This window comes from Anas acuta, chromosome 2 (genome assembly GCF_963932015.1).
Source record: "Anas acuta chromosome 2, bAnaAcu1.1, whole genome shotgun sequence".
NCBI lineage: Eukaryota > Metazoa > Chordata > Aves > Anseriformes > Anatidae > Anas > Anas acuta.
In genome coordinates, this window is record NC_088980.1 from 116,101,785 (window position 1) to 116,121,072 (window position 19,288).

At 38.9% G+C, this 19,288-nt stretch overlaps 1 protein-coding gene across 9 annotated transcripts in view; it reads left to right on the forward strand.

Annotated features, from left to right (window-relative positions):
• The window catches only part of CHST9 (carbohydrate sulfotransferase 9), a 97,121-nt gene that overhangs the window by 76,023 nt on the left and 1,810 nt on the right, over positions 1–19,288 (forward strand). For 4 of the 9 annotated variants that reach the window (XM_068671821.1, XM_068671822.1, XM_068671823.1 and 1 more), the window contains one exon: positions 3,583–3,620. The exons of 1 other annotated variant lie outside the window; for it this stretch is intronic. In XM_068671821.1, coding sequence (XP_068527922.1) covers positions 3,583–3,620 — 38 coding nt within the window. Of the gene's footprint in view, positions 1–3,196; positions 3,306–3,582; positions 3,621–15,100; positions 15,173–19,288 lie in introns of those variants that run through there. 4 more of the 9 variants (XM_068671819.1, XM_068671818.1, XM_068671820.1 and 1 more) reach the window with 2 other exon arrangements.

Below are 19,288 nucleotides of genomic sequence, written 5' to 3' on the forward strand. Positions count from 1 at the left end.
TTTTTTTTTTTTTTTTTTTTCTTCTCTAAAATGGTACAGCTTGAGGACAACACAAGAAAGCCATTTATGTAAATAATCTAAAACCACATAAGGGTAGTGCTTCACACTTTTTGTGATTGGAGAGACCAAAAAAAAAAAAAAGTATCACTAAAAATTATTTTGGGGAGGTTTGTTTCTCCAGTTCTGGGTTTCAACAAATGTTTTGTCTCAGTTGTACCAGTTTAGCTTCAGTTAGAGTGGCAGGAGAGCAGAGCCTCAGCAAGTCCTCAGAATTCCAGTTTGTACTGGTAAATATATGTCTTCTGACTCAAAACATCAGTGGAGTGTAGTTATCTACAATGGAGACTGTTTGATATGCTTGCGTTGTCAAGATAGCTGGTCAAATAGCACTCCTGAGCTGAGTTAGGAAGTTTGTCTGATGACAAGTAGGAAGAAAAAAAAAAGTTTCAGGAGAAGCACAGATAAGAACAACCCATTCACATTGCAGAAGACATGTCTCTTGGACTACACTGACTACCAGCTGAGCAACTTCCTTATAAATTTCCAGATGGCAGTAAATTCCCCAATTAGTTTGATGTTCATGCATCCATTCATCTTGTACGAGCTGCTGTCTCACTGCAGTGGCTCAGGAAAAGCTGTTGTAAATTTTGAATTTAGTGTTGAAGGTCTATGGGTAATGAAACATCTGGCAGATCTCAAGAATTATATGAATGTCATGAGCCTAATGCAGGTGTTACCTCTGGGACTGCCTGGACTGTTCTGCCAGTTCTGGTTTAATTGGTGTCCCATTGCCTTGTGTCCTTTGGATTCGGACCTTTCTCTCTAATGGAGCCAGAGAATGATGACAGTAACCACAAGTGATAACAAAGCACCTAAACAGAAACATCCCTCTCAAAGTTAAGGGTAAGTTAGGTAAAACACAGATTAGTGACTAGTCATTCTAAAAGTCATTTTAAAATAAAATAAAAAGCAGGACAGACAAAATGTTGGTTATTTCAATGACAAAGCCTTCTACTGCCCTACTTTGACAGATGAAAGCTTGAACACCTTTCAGTGTTGTAGGTGTTACTAGGTTGTGCCTTTAAAAATAAAATAAAATAAAAAAATACATATGTAAAAATATTTTTAAGCTGAATTCTGGAGGGACATTTTTATTTAGTAGTTGCTGTTTTTGAAAGAATGTCTATTTTAAACTTAATGATGATCTATTACAGTGAGGAAGGGGGAAATAAAAGACTATTCATGCTAAGGAAAATGAAGGTGTTGTTTCATGTGTTCATGTTTTTTTCCACTTTTTTTGTATCTCTTCACCTTAAAACAAAAGTACAGGACACATCATGACTTTGCAGACTTCCTGAAATAATGGTGCCAATGTATTTCCACCCTAATTTGCAGCATCTCTTTTATCATGGAACTTGGCCTCTTCTGAGCGTAACTGCTGACTATGCCAAATTCATGTAGTTGTTTCATGATGAGGACAAGGATCATCTAGTGAATAAATGGAGAACGCAGTATTCAATTTGCTGTTGACCTTGAATTTGATCTCCCTCCTGTCCTTAACAGCCTAGTCAATCTCTGTCCTATTTAACCCATGTCATCATTGCTGGTATATCGTGCAGACACTTAAGCAACTGCCTTCTCCTTGATACTGTCATATTTAAATTGGGGAAAAAAAAATACACAGATTCATCTTCACTTTTTCCTTAGCTATGTCAAAAGTGGCCAGGCAGGTCTTTCCCAGTCTTTGTGTCCATTTTTATATTTGCTTGAGGTAGAAACCACAAGTTTGATTGATAATGCAATTTGCATCTTGAGGCATCACTGGCAATACAATGGCATGAAAGGCTACTCTCACGGAGTGCACTTTTCCCTCTGGGCTGACTTTAGAAACTCATTGATGTCACTTCCTTCCTCAGTCAGCAAGTGAATTTTCACTAATTCTCAAGACCAGCTGTCCATGCTGTCAACAGAAAGTTATTAAAATTCCTTTAAAGTGAATCAAAATAGCCTAAAAACAAATGTACTGGGAAACAGGAAAGCATCAGTATTCAAAGTCCACAAACCTTTGAGCAAAATAGTGTTGATCTAACCAGAGATTTCAAATGCTGTGCTTTCCTAGCAACTTGTATATCATTACAGAATGCTAAAAACACATATTCCTTTAATCTTCTATTACCAACAATCTATTTGGTTAAAAATTAGTTACATGATAAAATTCCATTAATTCCAAAGATGATCTCAGTGAACAAGGGAATACATTTTGGAAATTCTCCCCTACACTATAAATTATGTGGGCTTTTTGTGATTTTTTTTTCTTTTTGAGAAAAAAAAAAGTTTTTATTTATTTATTTATTAGCAAACAAAAACACAACAGAAGCAGGCAGGAAATAATTATCATAAGAAACAATCTTATAATATAGCCTGAAGTAATTTTCTTTATCTAAATTGTCTATAACACTTTCCTTGAAAATTGAAGAATTCTCAGCAGCCAGTAGGGAAGAACATTTTCCTTTAATTATTATTGTGTTCTAACATTTTAAATATTTTCTTTTCCTTTTAAAAATTCTATCTTGTGCCACACACATCAGTGCAAAGAAACTCCATTGAAATGGAGTATCATTTCCAGTGCTGAAAGAGGCAACCATCCGTGCTAAGCAGAAACAGGCTCCCCTGACAGTTAATAGTGATACTGACAGGTTATAAACAGTGTCCTATGATTATTACTTAAAAAACACTGTGGGTACATGTAGCCTAGCTGGATAGGTCAGTGCGAAATTCCTGATTTTCCCAGATACATGTGGATAGTCTCCAGTAGCAAAGGGAGGGTAATTGATACCAGCTGCCCTTTTGACAGATAGTGCATGGGAATGGTAAATGAGGCAAAATTACTGTCCTGTTTGATCTAAAAGGAAAGAGCAGGTTTGAGATGTCATTACTACTAGCGTCCCAGATGGCTCTAGGAAAGCAATGTTCTTCCTAGGCTTTGATCATGTCTTCAGGAGTACACTGAAGGACGCTGCAGAAGAAGGCCAGGATGAGGGAGCGAGACCGTAACTCAACTCACCACTTTGGGGATATTATCAGGATAGAATTTCTCCCTTGAGCCAGCTGGCGCCTAACCTCAGTCATGACACAGGCACGTAATTTTATCTCAGGTTAACAGCAGAAGCTGCTTTTCTTCTCTGATGCTCAAATCCTGAGCTGGATGCTACCAGTCTTCCAGGCACATATACGTGCAGTAGTACATCTCAAAACATTAATTAAGAGCTTCATAGAATGTATTTGAAATTTGTTGCCTTCGTTTTGTATGTTGCAATTCCTTGTGGGGTACGAGATTAACAAGATTGGATATCTATCTCAATCTTACTTTTATGGCAGTTTCCTTAAGAGGAGCTTGTTGTTTTTTTCTTTAACTTTAGACTTCTGTTTATAAGTTTAAAATCATTTGTTCGTGTTAAACACTACTTCTTAATTACAATGTTTGATTTTTTTTTTGTTCTTGACTTTACAGTGTTTGTTATGTGTGTACATTATCATATTCATTAAAATATGTGCAAACTAATTATTTTCTTTCTCTTTCAGCATCTGGAGAAAAATTGCAACAACAGATAACTAATCAGGTATTTTGACACTTCAATTTTTTGTAACTTAATTTTTCATGTAGAGGAACTGTAGAAATTACAAAGAGAGGAGAAATTCACAGGATAGGCTAATATTAACTATACTGGTATGAAGGACAACAGATCAGACAATTTTATGGCACTGCAGATGTGTCTAATTGACATGAATACCTATCCTTACTGTTTAAACCTCAGATTCGCCATTTTTAAGCAATTCAGTGCAACTACTTAGCAATGTGTTGACTGTGAGGACAGAGTCTGTCAATACTTTGTCCACTGGTATCAAACTTTGTAGTACAGAATTATGTTATGATTTTTTTTTCCCAAATGAGTGATACTTCTCTTGTTAGCTAGTATTCCCTAAAAAAAAAAAAAAAAGAAATACTGGTATGAAATATGTAACGTGTAAATGGTGTCTTTCAGTGTTGTTTAGGTTTTCATTTCTGCTTTGAATTTTCATGAGGCTTCACTAAACTGGGAAAGTGCTCATGGAGGAGTTTTCTATCCTGTCTATTACTGCGTCACTTTGAAGTAATTATTTAGAAAATAACCTTTATACATTCCTATTCAGTATCTCAGCATCTGGAAAAGTAAATAGGAAATATGCTGAAATAAAATTTCCCTTGACAAGATAGAGAGGAGGAAAGGCACAGTATGCTTTCATAAAGAATCTGTCCCGAAAGAATTCCTAAAGAATGCTCTCCCTGAATGGAAAGACTGGGCTTGTACAGCAGTGGTGTGTTACTCCTCATTCATAGCTTCCCACACAGGGTCCTCACACTGAATGCTGTTATCTGGATGTCACATAAATGGGTGTTTGTGAGATTTATTTCTAAGTCACTTAAAAAGCAGTCATCATTAGAATGTTTATATTTCAAAAATTTCCCTCCATTAACTAGTCTTCCTTCCAAGCCTTAAGTTGATGCGTGGTGTCATACCTCACCATTATCTGTGAACTGACCACCTAAATGGGGACTGGCTACCTAAGGCAACTGTGCACAGTCTGAGTCCAACAGCATTCCCCTGTGATGGCACAGCACTGCATGGATGTCACTGTCAGTGATTTTCAGTGCCTTGAGCTGGCACCACTCCTGACCAAGTCAGGCTCTGAAGGTCTGGAAGGTCACAGGAAGCCTGGTCATGAGATATCAAATAATAACCATTACTTCGTTCCATCAGAGCTGTTCCCGTTACCTCAAGTAATTGATGAATAAACATATTTAGCCCAGAATTTAGCATTTCATTGAGCAAAGAAAAATCTTTTTATTTTTCCTTTTTCTTTCTAAATAAATGTAAAAATATTCTGAAACTTACTGGAAGTTTTGAGCTTTGGCTGAAAGTTTATATCCTAAAACAAGCCTAATTAACTTCTATAGACTAAATTACATTTGAAAATTAGCCTGAAATGTCTTGCAAAACACTTTCGGGAGTCCTTGTTGGCCAGAAGGGGGGGCAGTTGTATTTTTAAAACAGCTTGAGGCTACATTGACAGGGATGGCTGACTGGAGATACAATTCTGCACATTTTCTCTGTGACAGAGACAGCTCAGTGGAGGGTATTGCCCTTCACTAAGGAATGGTGTACTGTGATAAAAAGGACATTTGCCATAGCTGCAAAAGGTGGATTTGGTACCATGCTTTGTGTCTCTGGTCTGGCTCTTTTCCTGCATGCCATTGCCTTCTCCTCAAACTGCTGACAAGCTCTGTCTCTCTGCTGTTAGCTTAAGAACATGTTTTTCAGTAAAATTTCATTGCTTTCATATGTGGAGGGTGTACCCAAATAAAGCTGTGAAAAGTTGATTTGGGGATGAATGGTAGACACTCATTTTAAAATGGATACTAGTGAAGCTGATGATGCCCAATTCTGAACTAACTTCCTTTGAACCTCCAGAAAATGGAAGACTGTTTTAAATTAGAAATGAATTTTATTTTCAAGTTCACAACTTAGGATGCCATTGCAGAGGCACTGCATGGATGATCTGAAGTAATACCGCTTCAATAAAAAGATTTAAACTGAAGTTGATCCTAATGGAGAACCTCCCCTGGAAGGATTCTGTTTATTCCCAATACTGAACCAGAAATTTTATATGCAGGATAAGATATTTACCCCTGTAAAACCTGGTAGTCTTCTTTAAGTCAGTGCAAGAGCTCTAAGTTAAACTGTCTGCCAGAATTTCAGTGAGGGAAAAGTAGTTCTGCAGAAGATGGATGATGTTACAACTTGACAGGAGCAGGAGTGCGAAGGGGCAAATAGCAGGAAACATCTTGTTGAGAGGTGACTGAAACAGGGAAGGCATGCTTCTTGTCCTACTGATCTTCTGCTGGGTAAACCCCTTACTGTTGGTTGGTGGGGATGTGGGACCTCTGGCATCATAAAGACTGCTGCTTCTTTGTGGTTCTTGGCTCCTTCTAAAGTCTAAACAAAGTTTTGTGAAATATAACATAGATATATTACCACAGTAGTATATGCTTCCAAAATCCCTAGTCTACAATTACCACTTTTACCTTCTCTAGTTTGCTTTGATCATGAAGCATTTGCTGGTTTTCCTTGAGCACCCTTTTGTGGTTTGTGTATATGAGTATGCATGTTTGTTTAACAGCAGCGGTCAGCTACCACTCTGCCTGAACAGGGTCATCCAGGCTTTTCAATACCTGTTTTTAGCTACCTTTGCAACTTCAGGGTAAATCCTGGCACTGATCTACAGCCTGATTAGCTGTAGCATAACTACTGCTAAGGGAAATGCAAGGAAACAAGAACAGACCTTGTGCTTCTGTGTAACTGTCTTGGCTAAAAAAACATTACAGACTGCCAGTCAAAATGTGTCTGAAGGCAATCCTTTATGTTTCATCCTTGCCACTCAGATGGATCTGTGTTGTGGTCTTAATGCTTACTCCTACATGCGGTTTTGTCCAGTGCTTCCCAGAAGCTCTGAAGGACTATCAAGAATATGCATACTTGCATTTTGAATCTGAATGTCTTTACATGGTCATGAGTTAAAATCCCATCTGTTTGTCTCTTTTGCAGTGAAGTTGCTGTCTGGGTCAGGACGCTGGTGGGAATGCTCTGCAATATGTCCCATTGCTTTTGTCCCTGAGGATCTCTCTCAAAGCAAGCTCTCTTGCAGTGGCATCTCCTTCTCTTAGTCTTTGAGCGTCTCTGTCAGGGAAGATTTCCCTTTCTGCACATGGGGATGGGGAGACACAGTAACACAGAAAGGGCTTTAATGAAGCCCTGCTAGAGCTAGGCTTGAACCACAAGTAACTGTACATTTGCTGAAGTAAAAAAGTGAAAGGAAAGTCAAACAAGCCTCTGTTAAATGACAGTGTAATGACCTCTGTTTCCTTCAAGTGTCCTTGTGGTGTAATAAACTTAAGCCAAGATGAGCAAAAAACTCCACAGTTCAGTTCAAATTCCTTTATTTTCCTTGTGCAGTGCTGTGATCTACATCAATATGCTCCCCTACCCCTTTCATCTTCTTATACAACCTAGCTATCAAAAGTTCAGTCTGTGTATGCCAGCTTCCAAGTGCTGGTATTTTGAGGTTATCTAATAGGTATGTCCCTTGCCCCCATTTTCCCAGTTTGGGGTCATATTCCTCACGTCATTCCCAAAAATAAAGAGTTTGAAAATCTTCAAGAAAACTGATGCCTTTAGCCCACCAAACAAATGTAACACTTACATATGCTTCACAAAATTACATAATAGTTGAGGTTGGAAGGTGCTTCTGAAGATCATCTAGTCCAGCTCCCATAATTCAAAGCAGGATCAGCAACAGCAGGTTGCCCAGGACCACGTCCAGTTGGGTTTTGAGTGCCTCAAAGAATGCAGACTCCATAGCCTCTCAGAAAACCTCTTTCAGTAGCCTCAGAGGAAAAGTGTTTTCTTATATTTAAATGGATTTTCCTGTGTTTTGGTTACTGCCTGCTGCCTTGTGTCCTGTCACTATGCACAACATAGAGGAGCCTGGATATGTCTTCTTTACTTCTCCTAGCAGGTAATAAGTGATAAGTTACCTTATCACACAGTGATAAGATGCCCCTGAACCTTCTCTTCTCCAGACTGCCTAGTCCAGCTCTCTCAGCCACTCCTTATAGGTCAGATGTTTCAATTCCTTAAATAACTTTGTTGCCCTTTACTGGACTCATTCCAGTATGTCTCTTTTAAGCTGGGTAGCACAGAGCTGGACACGGCACTCCAGATGTCTCACCAGGGCTGAACAAAGCAGAAGAATCACCTCTCCCAGTCCACTAGCAATGCTCTGCCTCATGCTACCCAGGATGCTGTTGATCTTCTTTGCCATGAAGGCACATCCATCACCAGGACCCCCAGGGTCTTTTCTGAAGCTGCTTCCCAGCTGGCCAGCTCCCAGCTTGAACTGGTGCATGGCATCATGTTTCTTTCCCCAAGAGGTACACTTTGTATTTCCTGCTGTTGAATTCCATGAGGTTCTAGTTTACCCCCTTCTCAAGACTGTCGAGGTCCCTCTGAAGAGCAGCACAACCCTCTGGTGATATCTGATAGAAAAATCAGACAGGAAGAGTTGTTCAGGTTTGCCCTGCACATAATGTTTTCTTTCTTCCACATTGATCACGGTTGCTCCTGATACCATTCTTAGTGCATTCTTAGCAAGGATTAGAGAATGCAAAAGGCTAAGAATAAGGTTGGACACTGAGCACAAGTAATGGAAGAAGTGACATGAGGTTTGAGCAGTGAAATTTAGAAAGGGCAGGGAAGTTCAGTTGCAATCCTGACTGACTCTGAGCTTTCTGTCTGTCCCTTCTCACTCTGTAAATGGCAAGGGTTTTTAATGTTAACCAGAAATTAGGAATTACAATATTCACATGGGGTAGGCAATTATTATCTTTCCTTGTTTTGCAGACGTTGAAAAAATGAAGCATGAAGGTCAAAGGACTTCCTCAAAGCTACAAAATCAAACACTGTGGTTCTGGCCCATGCACCTGCCCTTAACCACAGGACTGTCCTTTCTATTCATTCCTCTGCTTCAGAGAGGGACTGTGGTTGAACTAGTTAGTGTTTGGATGGTGCACTGATCATTTGTAACAATAATGGCATGCATACCAAGAGGACTGCTAGACCAAAAAACTTCCACAGAATAAACCAAAGTATTTTCTCTTACCTGTGATAAACAAGAGCTAGTCTCCTCCTGTGAAAATAGGATGTTACATTCCGGTTAGTATGAAGGAGCATGCAGCAGATAATTCCCTTTGTAAATTCACACCCTATTTATTCCGTGGTAATTCATGAATGTAATCAATTCTCAAGTATAATATTTTTTTGTAAAATTGAACACATAAAGTTATTTAAAAGTATATGAATGTAGGCAAACACAGATTTGAGATATTTGCCGACCTAGAATGCAATGTACATTCATATTTATTTTTTATTTACCAATAAAGTCATCTAATTTGAATAAAATGCTAATTGTGACTGAGGGGAAAACACTTTGAGACCTCTAGAGATCTTACTGTCTTTTCCAAAGCAATTTGGGGGAAATTGAATTCTTCATGCCTTACATTAATATTCTTCTGAACCTAGTTTCATTTGAAATTTTTCTTACTATTTCTAAAAGACTTTCTAAAAGAGCAAGATGTCTTGTTTATTCTGGAAGATAAGTGTGTTTATCTGCAGACAAGATGGAAATGGATCTGGTTTACCAGCAAAAAATCCCTATGGATCTTACCACAGCCACTAATGTGAGAAATATTGCCATGTATGCAGAGGCTCAACATTACATTACAGGCCTCTCTTTTCAAAAGGGATTTTTATTTTTTATTTTTATTTTTTATTTTTAGAGGTGGGGGGGGGGGGAGTACATTTATTTATTTGTCTTAATTTTTACATGTCTGTGGATGTAAATGCTGTTGATTCCCAGGCAAGACCTGTCCAGTCACACTGCCAGGTCATCTCCTTGTCAGTCCTCCTGTGATAATGTTTGAGACCAAGGCCAATTTTAGACAACTTCAACATGGTCACAAAAGGAAAGCAGCAGTATGAAGGTGGGCTAGCTAGTCAGAAGGGAAATTTTGACCTTGCTGGGGGAAATGCAGAAGGTCACATCCCAGTTCTGTGTCCATTTCAGGAGAGGGCAAAAGGTTGGCCAGCAAGGAATGCAGGTGGTAAGCCACCACATTCACGTTGACCACTGCCATTGGTTGGATACAGGCAGGAACTGGAAGTGCTGTCCTGGGAGAGGATAGGGAAATACCACTGAAACCCCTACAAAACTAGGCCACCACTTGTCTTGCTGCCTGGAAGAATGGCTTGTTGAACAGCTTGTTTGTATCTTAATTTCTTTAGATGAAGTAATTCCTTTAAGTAATTGGTTGAAAGGATTTGGTACCCAACTCAAATTCCTTTGGGTTTACAATCACGTTGTTTCACAATATAACCCATTCTCTTTGCCACATTTTTATCCCAGGTATCCTAATGGGCATCGAGACTCCACATTTGGCTACTCAGAACAAACATCTAAGCAACCATTTAAGTAGCTATTATCTTCACTGTAGTTTGTGAGGGCAGGTTAGGAAGGAAACTGAAGTACTGAAATTCAACCCAAGTCCAGGTCCATGATAGCCTCTGCTCATTTGTCATCTCCCAGTGGAGGCAGCTGAGCCCTGTAGTCTTGTTCCTCTGCGGGTGCAGATGTGTCACAGTGTTGGCAAGGTTAAACCAACCTTGCTACTTCTTATCTTGGTGTGGTGGGAACCCACAAATGGCCATTTTTCTGGGAAGGCTCATACCTGCCAGGTTGGGCTGCATAAGGCACAGGTATGCTGAGAGATCTTAAAATGGCATTGGGATATCTGGGAAAACTGAGTCAGTGATTCCCTGAGATCAAGAAGTCCATGATTTATTTTCTTCTTCTGCCACAGGAGATTCAAGACTACAACTTCTGCTGCCTCTAAGATCTGTGTTGTATCCTGCAGAATTAAACTAGGGAGAGAGGCTCACCCACCTCGTCATTACAGCACTCCCTGGAGCCAGGGTTTCAGTCCAAGCTTGCATATTTGACTGATCTCCAGAGGTAATGCCCAGGAGTTAGATCACTCGCTGTGGGGAATAGATAGTGAATCTCCTCATGGAGATGGTGCCAAGGGAAACCAGGTTTCCCTGGTGCAGGGTGGAAACTGGTCAACAAGTACCAGGATATGGTCCCTAATTCTTCTGGATAAAAAGATGTTGGTGTCTAGCCTCTGGTGTCAGCCCTCTTCTTTATGGAGGAAAATTAAGGAAGAAAATAGATGTTGTTTCAAATATGAAGTGTACTTAAGAATGCTTGTCTGGCTTAAAATAATTATTTATTTTCCTCTTCATAAAATGACTGTGTATATGAATTTCCATGTACTTGGAAATAACGATTTTGAGAATTGCATGTCAACAAAATAAACTGTTTAGATTATTTGGTTTGAAACTTCTGTGCTTTAAGTTATGAGAAAGTAGGCACACTGACATTGTTTAATGAACTCAAATAAGAAACAATATGTAATATTTTGAGATTACCTGTCATTTTCAGGTTTAAACTTCCTACATACAAATAGTAAACCTACCAATCAGTGAAACACAAGAGTCTTTTGTCTAATGGTCTCCTTCATAAAACAAGTATAATCTTAGTTTGAGTCTGTTGTGAATTTCAGGTTGTTTAAGCTGCTTTACTATGACATTGTTCTGTACAGATATCAGTGAGTACTGAGTGAAGATTTCTGATTACTGATTGAAGTGGCTGACATAGGCTCTATTACGAGTCTGCACGGGAGGAGGACAGAGCTCAGAAATAAGTACTGATGGAACACACTGGGCTACCTATTCCTGAAATGAGTGTGACTGTACAGGAATGAGGCAGGGCTAAAGATGACCGAGGTTAAATGGTCTGTGATCTGAAATTTGCCTTTAACTAGCAGACCATTTTAGTGAAACATCTAGAGACAAACACGCTGTGCAAACTGGATGCAGTCTCTTTCCAACCACAAGCTGTCTGGGCTGTAATGTCTCTGTGCTTGCTTACAAGTCTGTGAAGTTACACTGGGAAGAACCAGCCCCATGAAATTGTTGCCAGAAAGTCAGAGTAGTAGCATCGACATAGAACGATACAGAGGCCAATTTATCACTACTATTGATCAACCTTGACAGTGGTTTCTTTATTAGTAACAAGGGTGGGTGCTTATTTTTGTCTTCAACACTTGATTGCAGCTGTCTTGGTGAATCTTTAATCTGTCACACAAACTTACATGGCTTTGTTAGTTTCTGATAACCATGGCATTTTAATTGGGACTTTTTTGTTTTTATTAACTGTGCCTTGATCTTTATTATCCATCCCATTTTGACCATGTTTTAGAGAACCCACATGTTTTGACTGTGAGGGTGAAAACAGGAGGGAATTAATTCCAGATTTGAACAAGAATTGGCAAGTAAAATTAGAGATTAATTTCCTTCATCCAAGCTGCTGACCATATGAATCAGCTTGCTGGAGTGGCTGGTGCAGACTGTCTTGCCTCATTACCATGGGTGACTTAGTACTTTCTGTACTTGGAGACAAGAGGCACAGAGAGGAGGGGAGCCCAATGCAAAGCCTTCAGTAGTGTATCTGTGAGGGTTCTGAGCACAGACAAATGGGTTCCTCCTGTTCCCTTACTAAATGGGGACAGGGCTACTACTGTGGTCTTGATAATGTTGCTGTTCATCTTACCCTGTTGGGCCTCTTCACTTTCCCAGTGACCCACGGGTATGAGTTGTTCTCCAAAACCAGCTCTGTACTGGTGCTGTTCTTTGAGTTTTTTCCACATCACCTCATTCCTTGACACTGGGCCATGCCACATCAAAAAAAAAAAAAAAATATATATATATATATATTAAAAAAGAGAGAGAGAGAGAGAGAGAGAGAAGAGGGAAAAAAAAAGTCTTTCCCTCTTCCCTTTTCTTCCTCACTCATTTTGTCTGTGCCCTTGCCACAACTCTGAGTCAGCCTGCAGTGAGATGCCTAACTTTCTGCTAATAGATTCAAGGGGCAATAGTCACCAATTCACAAAACTGTTTTCAAAATTAGCACCCAAAATGGCTGGTATCTGTTAACAAACTTATTTTCAGTATTTCTTTCTTACTGTGATAAGTTGTTCTTGTTTGTATCTGGCTTTGTGTTCACAAGTACCTCCCTTAAACCTAATTGCATTTCAACTGCAAAATACAAAGTTTGCTTCTTCGTTAGTTTCTTCAGGAAGCTCTGATCACCTCATGTACTCATTTCTGTTTTCTCCTTTCCCCAAAACTCATTTAGTAATCTTAGAGGTGATTGGTACAAGTATGTATGTTTTAGGGATACACGTAACATAGGAAAATGTTCTGTCTATTAAATTTTTGCCTGTCAGGGTTGTGACTGATGGCTCCACGTAAGAAATAATCCTAGAACTTAATCCAGATGAAGCATTAAAATTGCTGCTATTTTGTGACCTTTTGAGAACTTCAGGGACAGAAAGAACTATGAAAGTCCAAAGCACAATCGTTTCATTCTTCCTCTTTCCTAATGGAATTGTGTATAAACCACAAAGTGACATTATACATGTCTGACAGAAGGACTTCCACTGAACTTGCAGTGTTCACAACGAATACATATATCACCTGTGGCTCATGAGGAATGCAGCAGTGATGATTTGCCTGGAATAAATTAGATAAGCCATAAATTCATTACTTTGCTGGGAGAGGAGTTACCAGTGCCTGTCTCTGGAGTAGCTGTTCTAAGCACAAGTGATGAATCAAGAGTTTATCTGTAGTGCACAGAAGGCAAAGCATCTCATCAGCGTCTCATGTCACTTGTGGCCAGCCTGTGTAATGTCTCCAGTGGGAGCTCCTGTAGGGTTTTTCTTCACTCAGCAATGTTAAACTATGTAGTTACTATGCTATGAGAAAGCTGTGGGCATATTTACTGGTTAGGTGGGGTAGCACTGCAGTAGAGGAGTCTGGCCATTATGAGTTATGCTTTGTAAATGCTCTTTTAACATAAAGGAGTTAAGGATATTCCATTATTTTGGCAGGCTTAAGAAAACTTGCACATTCATGTATAAGTATAGTTCTACAAGTTTTTACACTTAAAGTGAGTTATTAACAGCTGCAGGCTTCACTGGCATGCTGGAGATGGAGTCATGCAAAATTTTCATCATATTTCAACTACATAACAATTCTGAATCATCTACCACAATCATGGACCTCTACTGAAGAAATCCTCTTAACTGTACCCAATTATGTGGAAAACTTGGTATTTTAAGCAATATATATATATATATTACCTTTTCAAAGACTCACACCTACCTACAATGTGAGTAAGAGGATGTTTCTTTTAAAGTCCTTCAGTATTGAAGCTGCCTGCATCTAAAGACCTAAATTAAGAGACTGATCTCCCTGTGTGAGTCAGAAAATGAATCAAAAAATGAGCCGTGTCTCTCTCTGTGTTTGTTCTCTATGGAGGGATCCTAGAGAAACAACTAAGGGTCTGAAATTAGATGGTCATTATAATACACATATAATCCCCACATAAGAGGCACCATAAAGAAATGTACAGTGAAATAAAATATATAATGCTCTTAGTCCATGCTGAACTTTGACAGTCTCTGAGCATATCTAGTACAAAAGGACTGTGATGTAAGCAGAGATGTACTCCAAGCATGTACTTAATACTCCTCTCATCTCATCTTTGGGGGGGGAGGAGGCAGGCTCATGGGTAAATTTCTGTGAGTATGTACTGTAGAACCCCTGCCTGGGGTGGATCAGAAAACACAAATGCTCTGTCCTTCTAAACAATTGCTTTTCATAAATTTCATCAGAAAAAAAAAAAAAAAAAAAAAAAAAAAAAAGCAACTTGTAACCTGGTTTTGTCTTAAGGAATGGAGATTTTATAATCTTGGAATATTTATGTGTTTGCAGAGCACCCATATTAGCTGTGCAGTATAATACTGCCAAAGAGAGTCCTGAGGGCACTCAAATCTGCAGCAGCCAAGTGCAAACCACAGTGGAAAGCAAAGTACAGTGTGCTCCCAGGTGATTTGTGCCATTGCTCCTGAGAAGCATCTTAAAGGACTATTTTAGCAAGCATGTGTTAGGACAGAAGAGATATTTACTAGATGTTGAGAACCTATACATTAAGAATGCCCACAACATAGGTATTTAGTAGCACAGAAAAGCACAATAGAATAGACTATTTCATTCCTCCTTTATTCTCTGTCCTAAGTTTTTTATTGGTCTCACTTAATTTTATAATTCCTGTTAGTAAAAATGAAGATCCAGCAGTAAAATGTTTAGGAAACAGCACTGTCTGCACTGTAGGCCATTAGATCTTGGTAAATCTGCTCTGGAATATCATCCTTTACAATACATCTTTTTGCACTGTAGGCCATTAGATCTTGGTAAATCTGCTCTGGAATATCATCCTTTACAATACATCTTTTTTTTTTTTTTTTTTTTTTTTTGGATGGCAGGATGCTGTAATTGCAAACTGTCTAGATGAGATCCCATCAGTGCATTGTAAAACTACCACAAAGCATAATTGGGTGAGTCTTAACCATTCTTAGCAGTAGTCATTCTCTTCTAACCCCATGATTTGCGAAGGTATTAAAGGAAAGGACAGTTTCGACATGCATAAAAGAAGGCATTGGTATTGGCTAGTGATTTTTACAGGAAGAAAGAATTCTTGTGTGGATGGGGGAGGAGCAGGGAATCTCCAGCAATAAAAGTGGCAGAAAAAATCCATGAACTCATTAATGACCTCAGAAATGCCTTTTGTTTCAGCTGGATTGTCTGCCAGTAGCCAAATGCTAAACTAACACTGTGTTAAATTCCTTTTTTCTTTGTATTTAAACTAATTTTTAAATCTCTCTTCTGATCTTGTCTAGCTAAAGGGAGACAGAGGTTATATGCATACTCTTCTAAATTAGACTCTTGGCCATTTCTTAACTTTCTTTCAAATGTGTGAATGCAAATGAAGAACAAGGCACTCTGCATAATTACTGGCAAGGGTGCAACACTTCACTGGCTTCTAATTCTTGGATGAAATGTGCACAGCCTGCTACACAGGTTGTCAGCATGTCTCAAGGACAGACTTGCTTCTGTCCAAGGTGACCATCGAGTTTTTCTCCTATGCCAGGCAGCTAGTTCCCAAAATAGCTGCTCCTTAGAAAGACATAGATGGCCATCCCTGTGTTTGGACACTTGTCTGAAAGAGTTCGGTAAGACCATTTCCATGGAAAGGTCTAGATCCAGTAACTGCTACAGGATTATCTGCTTGCTGCCTATTGTTGGTGTATGTTCAGGCATGTTCCAAAATGATGGTGCTCAGCAGCAGCTCGTGGACTGAACTGTTAGGAATGGAGGTATAATGGCCACATGTTGTGTTTTTGTTGGTGTTGTTGTTTTTTGTTTTTGTTTTGCTGTTGTTTTTTATTTGGTTTTTAATTGTTATTGGTTTTGCAAGGCTCTAGTCTTCCCATTCCTGATTCAAATAAATAAATAAATATAAAAATAAAACAGTCACCATATCATGGAGATGTTCAGATCTTTAAGGTGTCATAAAACAGGCACTAAAAAATCATTGATACCAAGAGGAAGCCAAAGACACCTAGTTTTGAGTAAGGCTAGTATCATGAAATATTAAAGTCCTTTCACAGCATGTGGCTTTCAGCTCTCTCACCCACATAAGAGCAGTAGCAGTTAAATATGCCAAACTGCTAGGCAATTTTGTTTAAGAAATATGTCACTACTTATTTGACAATTAGTTAAACAGTTAGTTTCTCAAGAAAACTTTCTAGTTAAATGTCTCTCATCAAATACAAAGCCTGATTCATCCCTTCATTATTCTTACCTTCATTATCTGCTAGTGTCATTACGCAGGCAGGTGTATAGGCAGGTTTGGTAATTTTTATTTATCCATTTATTTTAGTTGTAATACTACTGTGGCAATATGACAGCCATTTATGCCTTTGAAAATTATCTCTATCTGTTCCCATTCTTAGAAGGAGCAAGTTACAGCCAGCATTTACTGCAAGCACACTATCCCTTGTGGAGCTTATAATAACATTTATTAGCCATTACTGTTGTATTCACTACGGGATATGTATCTCAATGAGAAGGGGAAGTGGAGAGGGGAAGCAACTAATAGTATTTTACATATTTAGATAATTTTTTTGTCCTCAGAACTTCCCATGTCATTGTTTTTCCCCTAGGTCTTTTTTTTTCCCCCTTTCTGTTTGGGGCTTTTTTTTTTTTTTTTTTTTTTCTCCCTGATAGATTCTTTCTTCTTTTGCCTCGTCTTGCTTGGAGGGAACCCCTTTCAAGTGATTCCCACTGTGCATATGTTGTTCCTTTAGGGTGTTACCTGAGATTTCTCTGAATAGTTCTGCCCATCCTTTTCTGAAGTCTTTTAATCCCATGAAAAATCCTTCAGTAGTGGTTCCTACAGCTGCAGTCATGGTTTCTGAGACTGAAATGCAGTCCTCTTCTGGTATCTCCTCCAGTTATCCTCTGAGGTTGGTCCTGCATCCCAGGTGAACTGTTTGAAATGGAATAAAATCAAGACCACACACATTTCAGTCTTTCCTCTTTCATGCTCTCCTGGTGGAACCAAGGTATCTTCCACTGGTTCAGGATGGCAGACTGAATTCAGGAAGTGTATGGCTCTGAAGTGCATGGCTCATTTTTGAAGCTTTAATTGCAAATTCAGATAGTTAAGCATCTTTTCCCTGAAATATCTCCTGAAATACATTATTAAATTTAAATTACATACCAGATGATGTTATGAGGTACTACTGCCCTCTCCTGAATTTTATCTGGATTGGGTACACCATTCCAGCCACATATCTCTAGGAACTGTGTTCTATATTATAAAATGCCCCAGATCCACATGGGTGAATTGAAGATGTTGGTTACTTGGTTCCTACCTCTGTTAGGAAACTTGTATTGTGTGCTTGATTTCTCTGTATCCCGTATTTTTCATTTTCAGATTTTAAAGGGCTTCATTTTAAGGTTCAAACATTCAATTAATTTGTAAGTCTGTGGTTCTGCAGTAGCATTTGTAAATTGCCATTACTGTGCTGCTAAAATTCCCATTAGACTCATAGGCATCTCCTGTTTTACTACTAGCACTACCTTCTGTTATTATACACTGACTATTCTTCTGAAGTCTTTCCATCCTAAAGCAGAAGGGATAAATCTCTAGGCACATGTGTTTCTTCTGTTTAAAATAATTAAATATTAGAAAACAAAACTAAAAATTAGATGATATTAGAAAAACAGACCAGGCCAAATTGAAAAATTCAATTATCCTTTTGTAGTTCTCAAAACAGCAACATACACTCTCTCTTAGATATATAAGTCCTGCATGGCTGTCCTTTTTTATTTGCTTTCACCAGTGCTAAAATCATTTTACTCAGTTCAATGAAAGCAAAGTCCTGATAGTCAGTGATTTTTGGCAGTACTGAATGGCCTGATCACCTGGGTTTGTTTTTGTCATTGGAAATTACTACACAGCAAGATAGACTAACTTTTCTTGGAACTGCTTGTTTTTCCGTAGGCTTTATTTCAAACTGGAATTGAAGTTGTGTTCTCTGCGTTACCATTTTTTACATTATTCCTCTAAATTGTTAACAGCCTTATTTATTTGAGTCAGCCTATGAACTTTCCCATCATCCCAAATACACACTTAGGGTCTGCCAGTCCACAGATCAACTTTCCAGTAAATGTTTAATCAGTTTATCACAAAAGAGTCTTTTTGTACAGGTTTCCAAAAAAGTTAGATGTAAGATGTACACAGTTCGTGTATGGGTATCCATACATATGTGTACAGCCATGTGTTTGGCTACCACAGAATGCTTAAAAAAATGTTTAAAAAACTATTGAGCAGCATCCCCTCTCTGCAGAACTGTAGTGAAAATAGTAGGTATATAAATGTCCCAAGGCTGCAGACTTGCCTGCTGAAAGAACAAAAGCTGTACAAGCCTTAGTAGACACAGCAGAATCCACTCAAGAATGAGAGCAGAAATAATTAAACTGCAAGAAGATGTTCAGTCAGCTTGCATGATAATTTGGAGAATTTGCCCACAAAACACAGGTCTGAGCTTTGCCATTTCTACAGCTCATGGCCTGCACAGAAACTGGACATTAGAAGAGATGTTTGAGAGGAAAGTCTCATCTTTTCACATACTTTGCAGGGTGTCTAGTTAGTTGATGTCATTAATGTTGATGTTTAAATAAGTCAGATGCAATAAGCACTAAAAGCACCTATTTTGCCTTATTGGCTGTGAAAGCACCTAGCTCAGGTGTAGACAAATTTGTATGGCAAATTATCTTATGTTCATGCAACCCAGTGCATGCCACTTCCATGATCTATCCATAGGAGGAAAGGAAGAGGATGTTTTTGGAAGAGGGATTTTGGCTTTCCCTACACCGCACTCAAACCTACCCTCCTCCAACTATTTAAGAGCCCTAGTTTGGTCCTGGGGAGCAAGTGGTCCTAGAGCCACTGGGGCACAAGAAGACTGCTCCAGCGCCCAGAATATGTGCCAGCAGCAAGCTCAGGTGTGCCATGCACTTTGGAAAGCTGTTGGCAATGTTAAATTCAACCAGTGCTGTCATGAAGGGAAAATGTAATGGGCAGAGAAAAGCACCTGGCCACC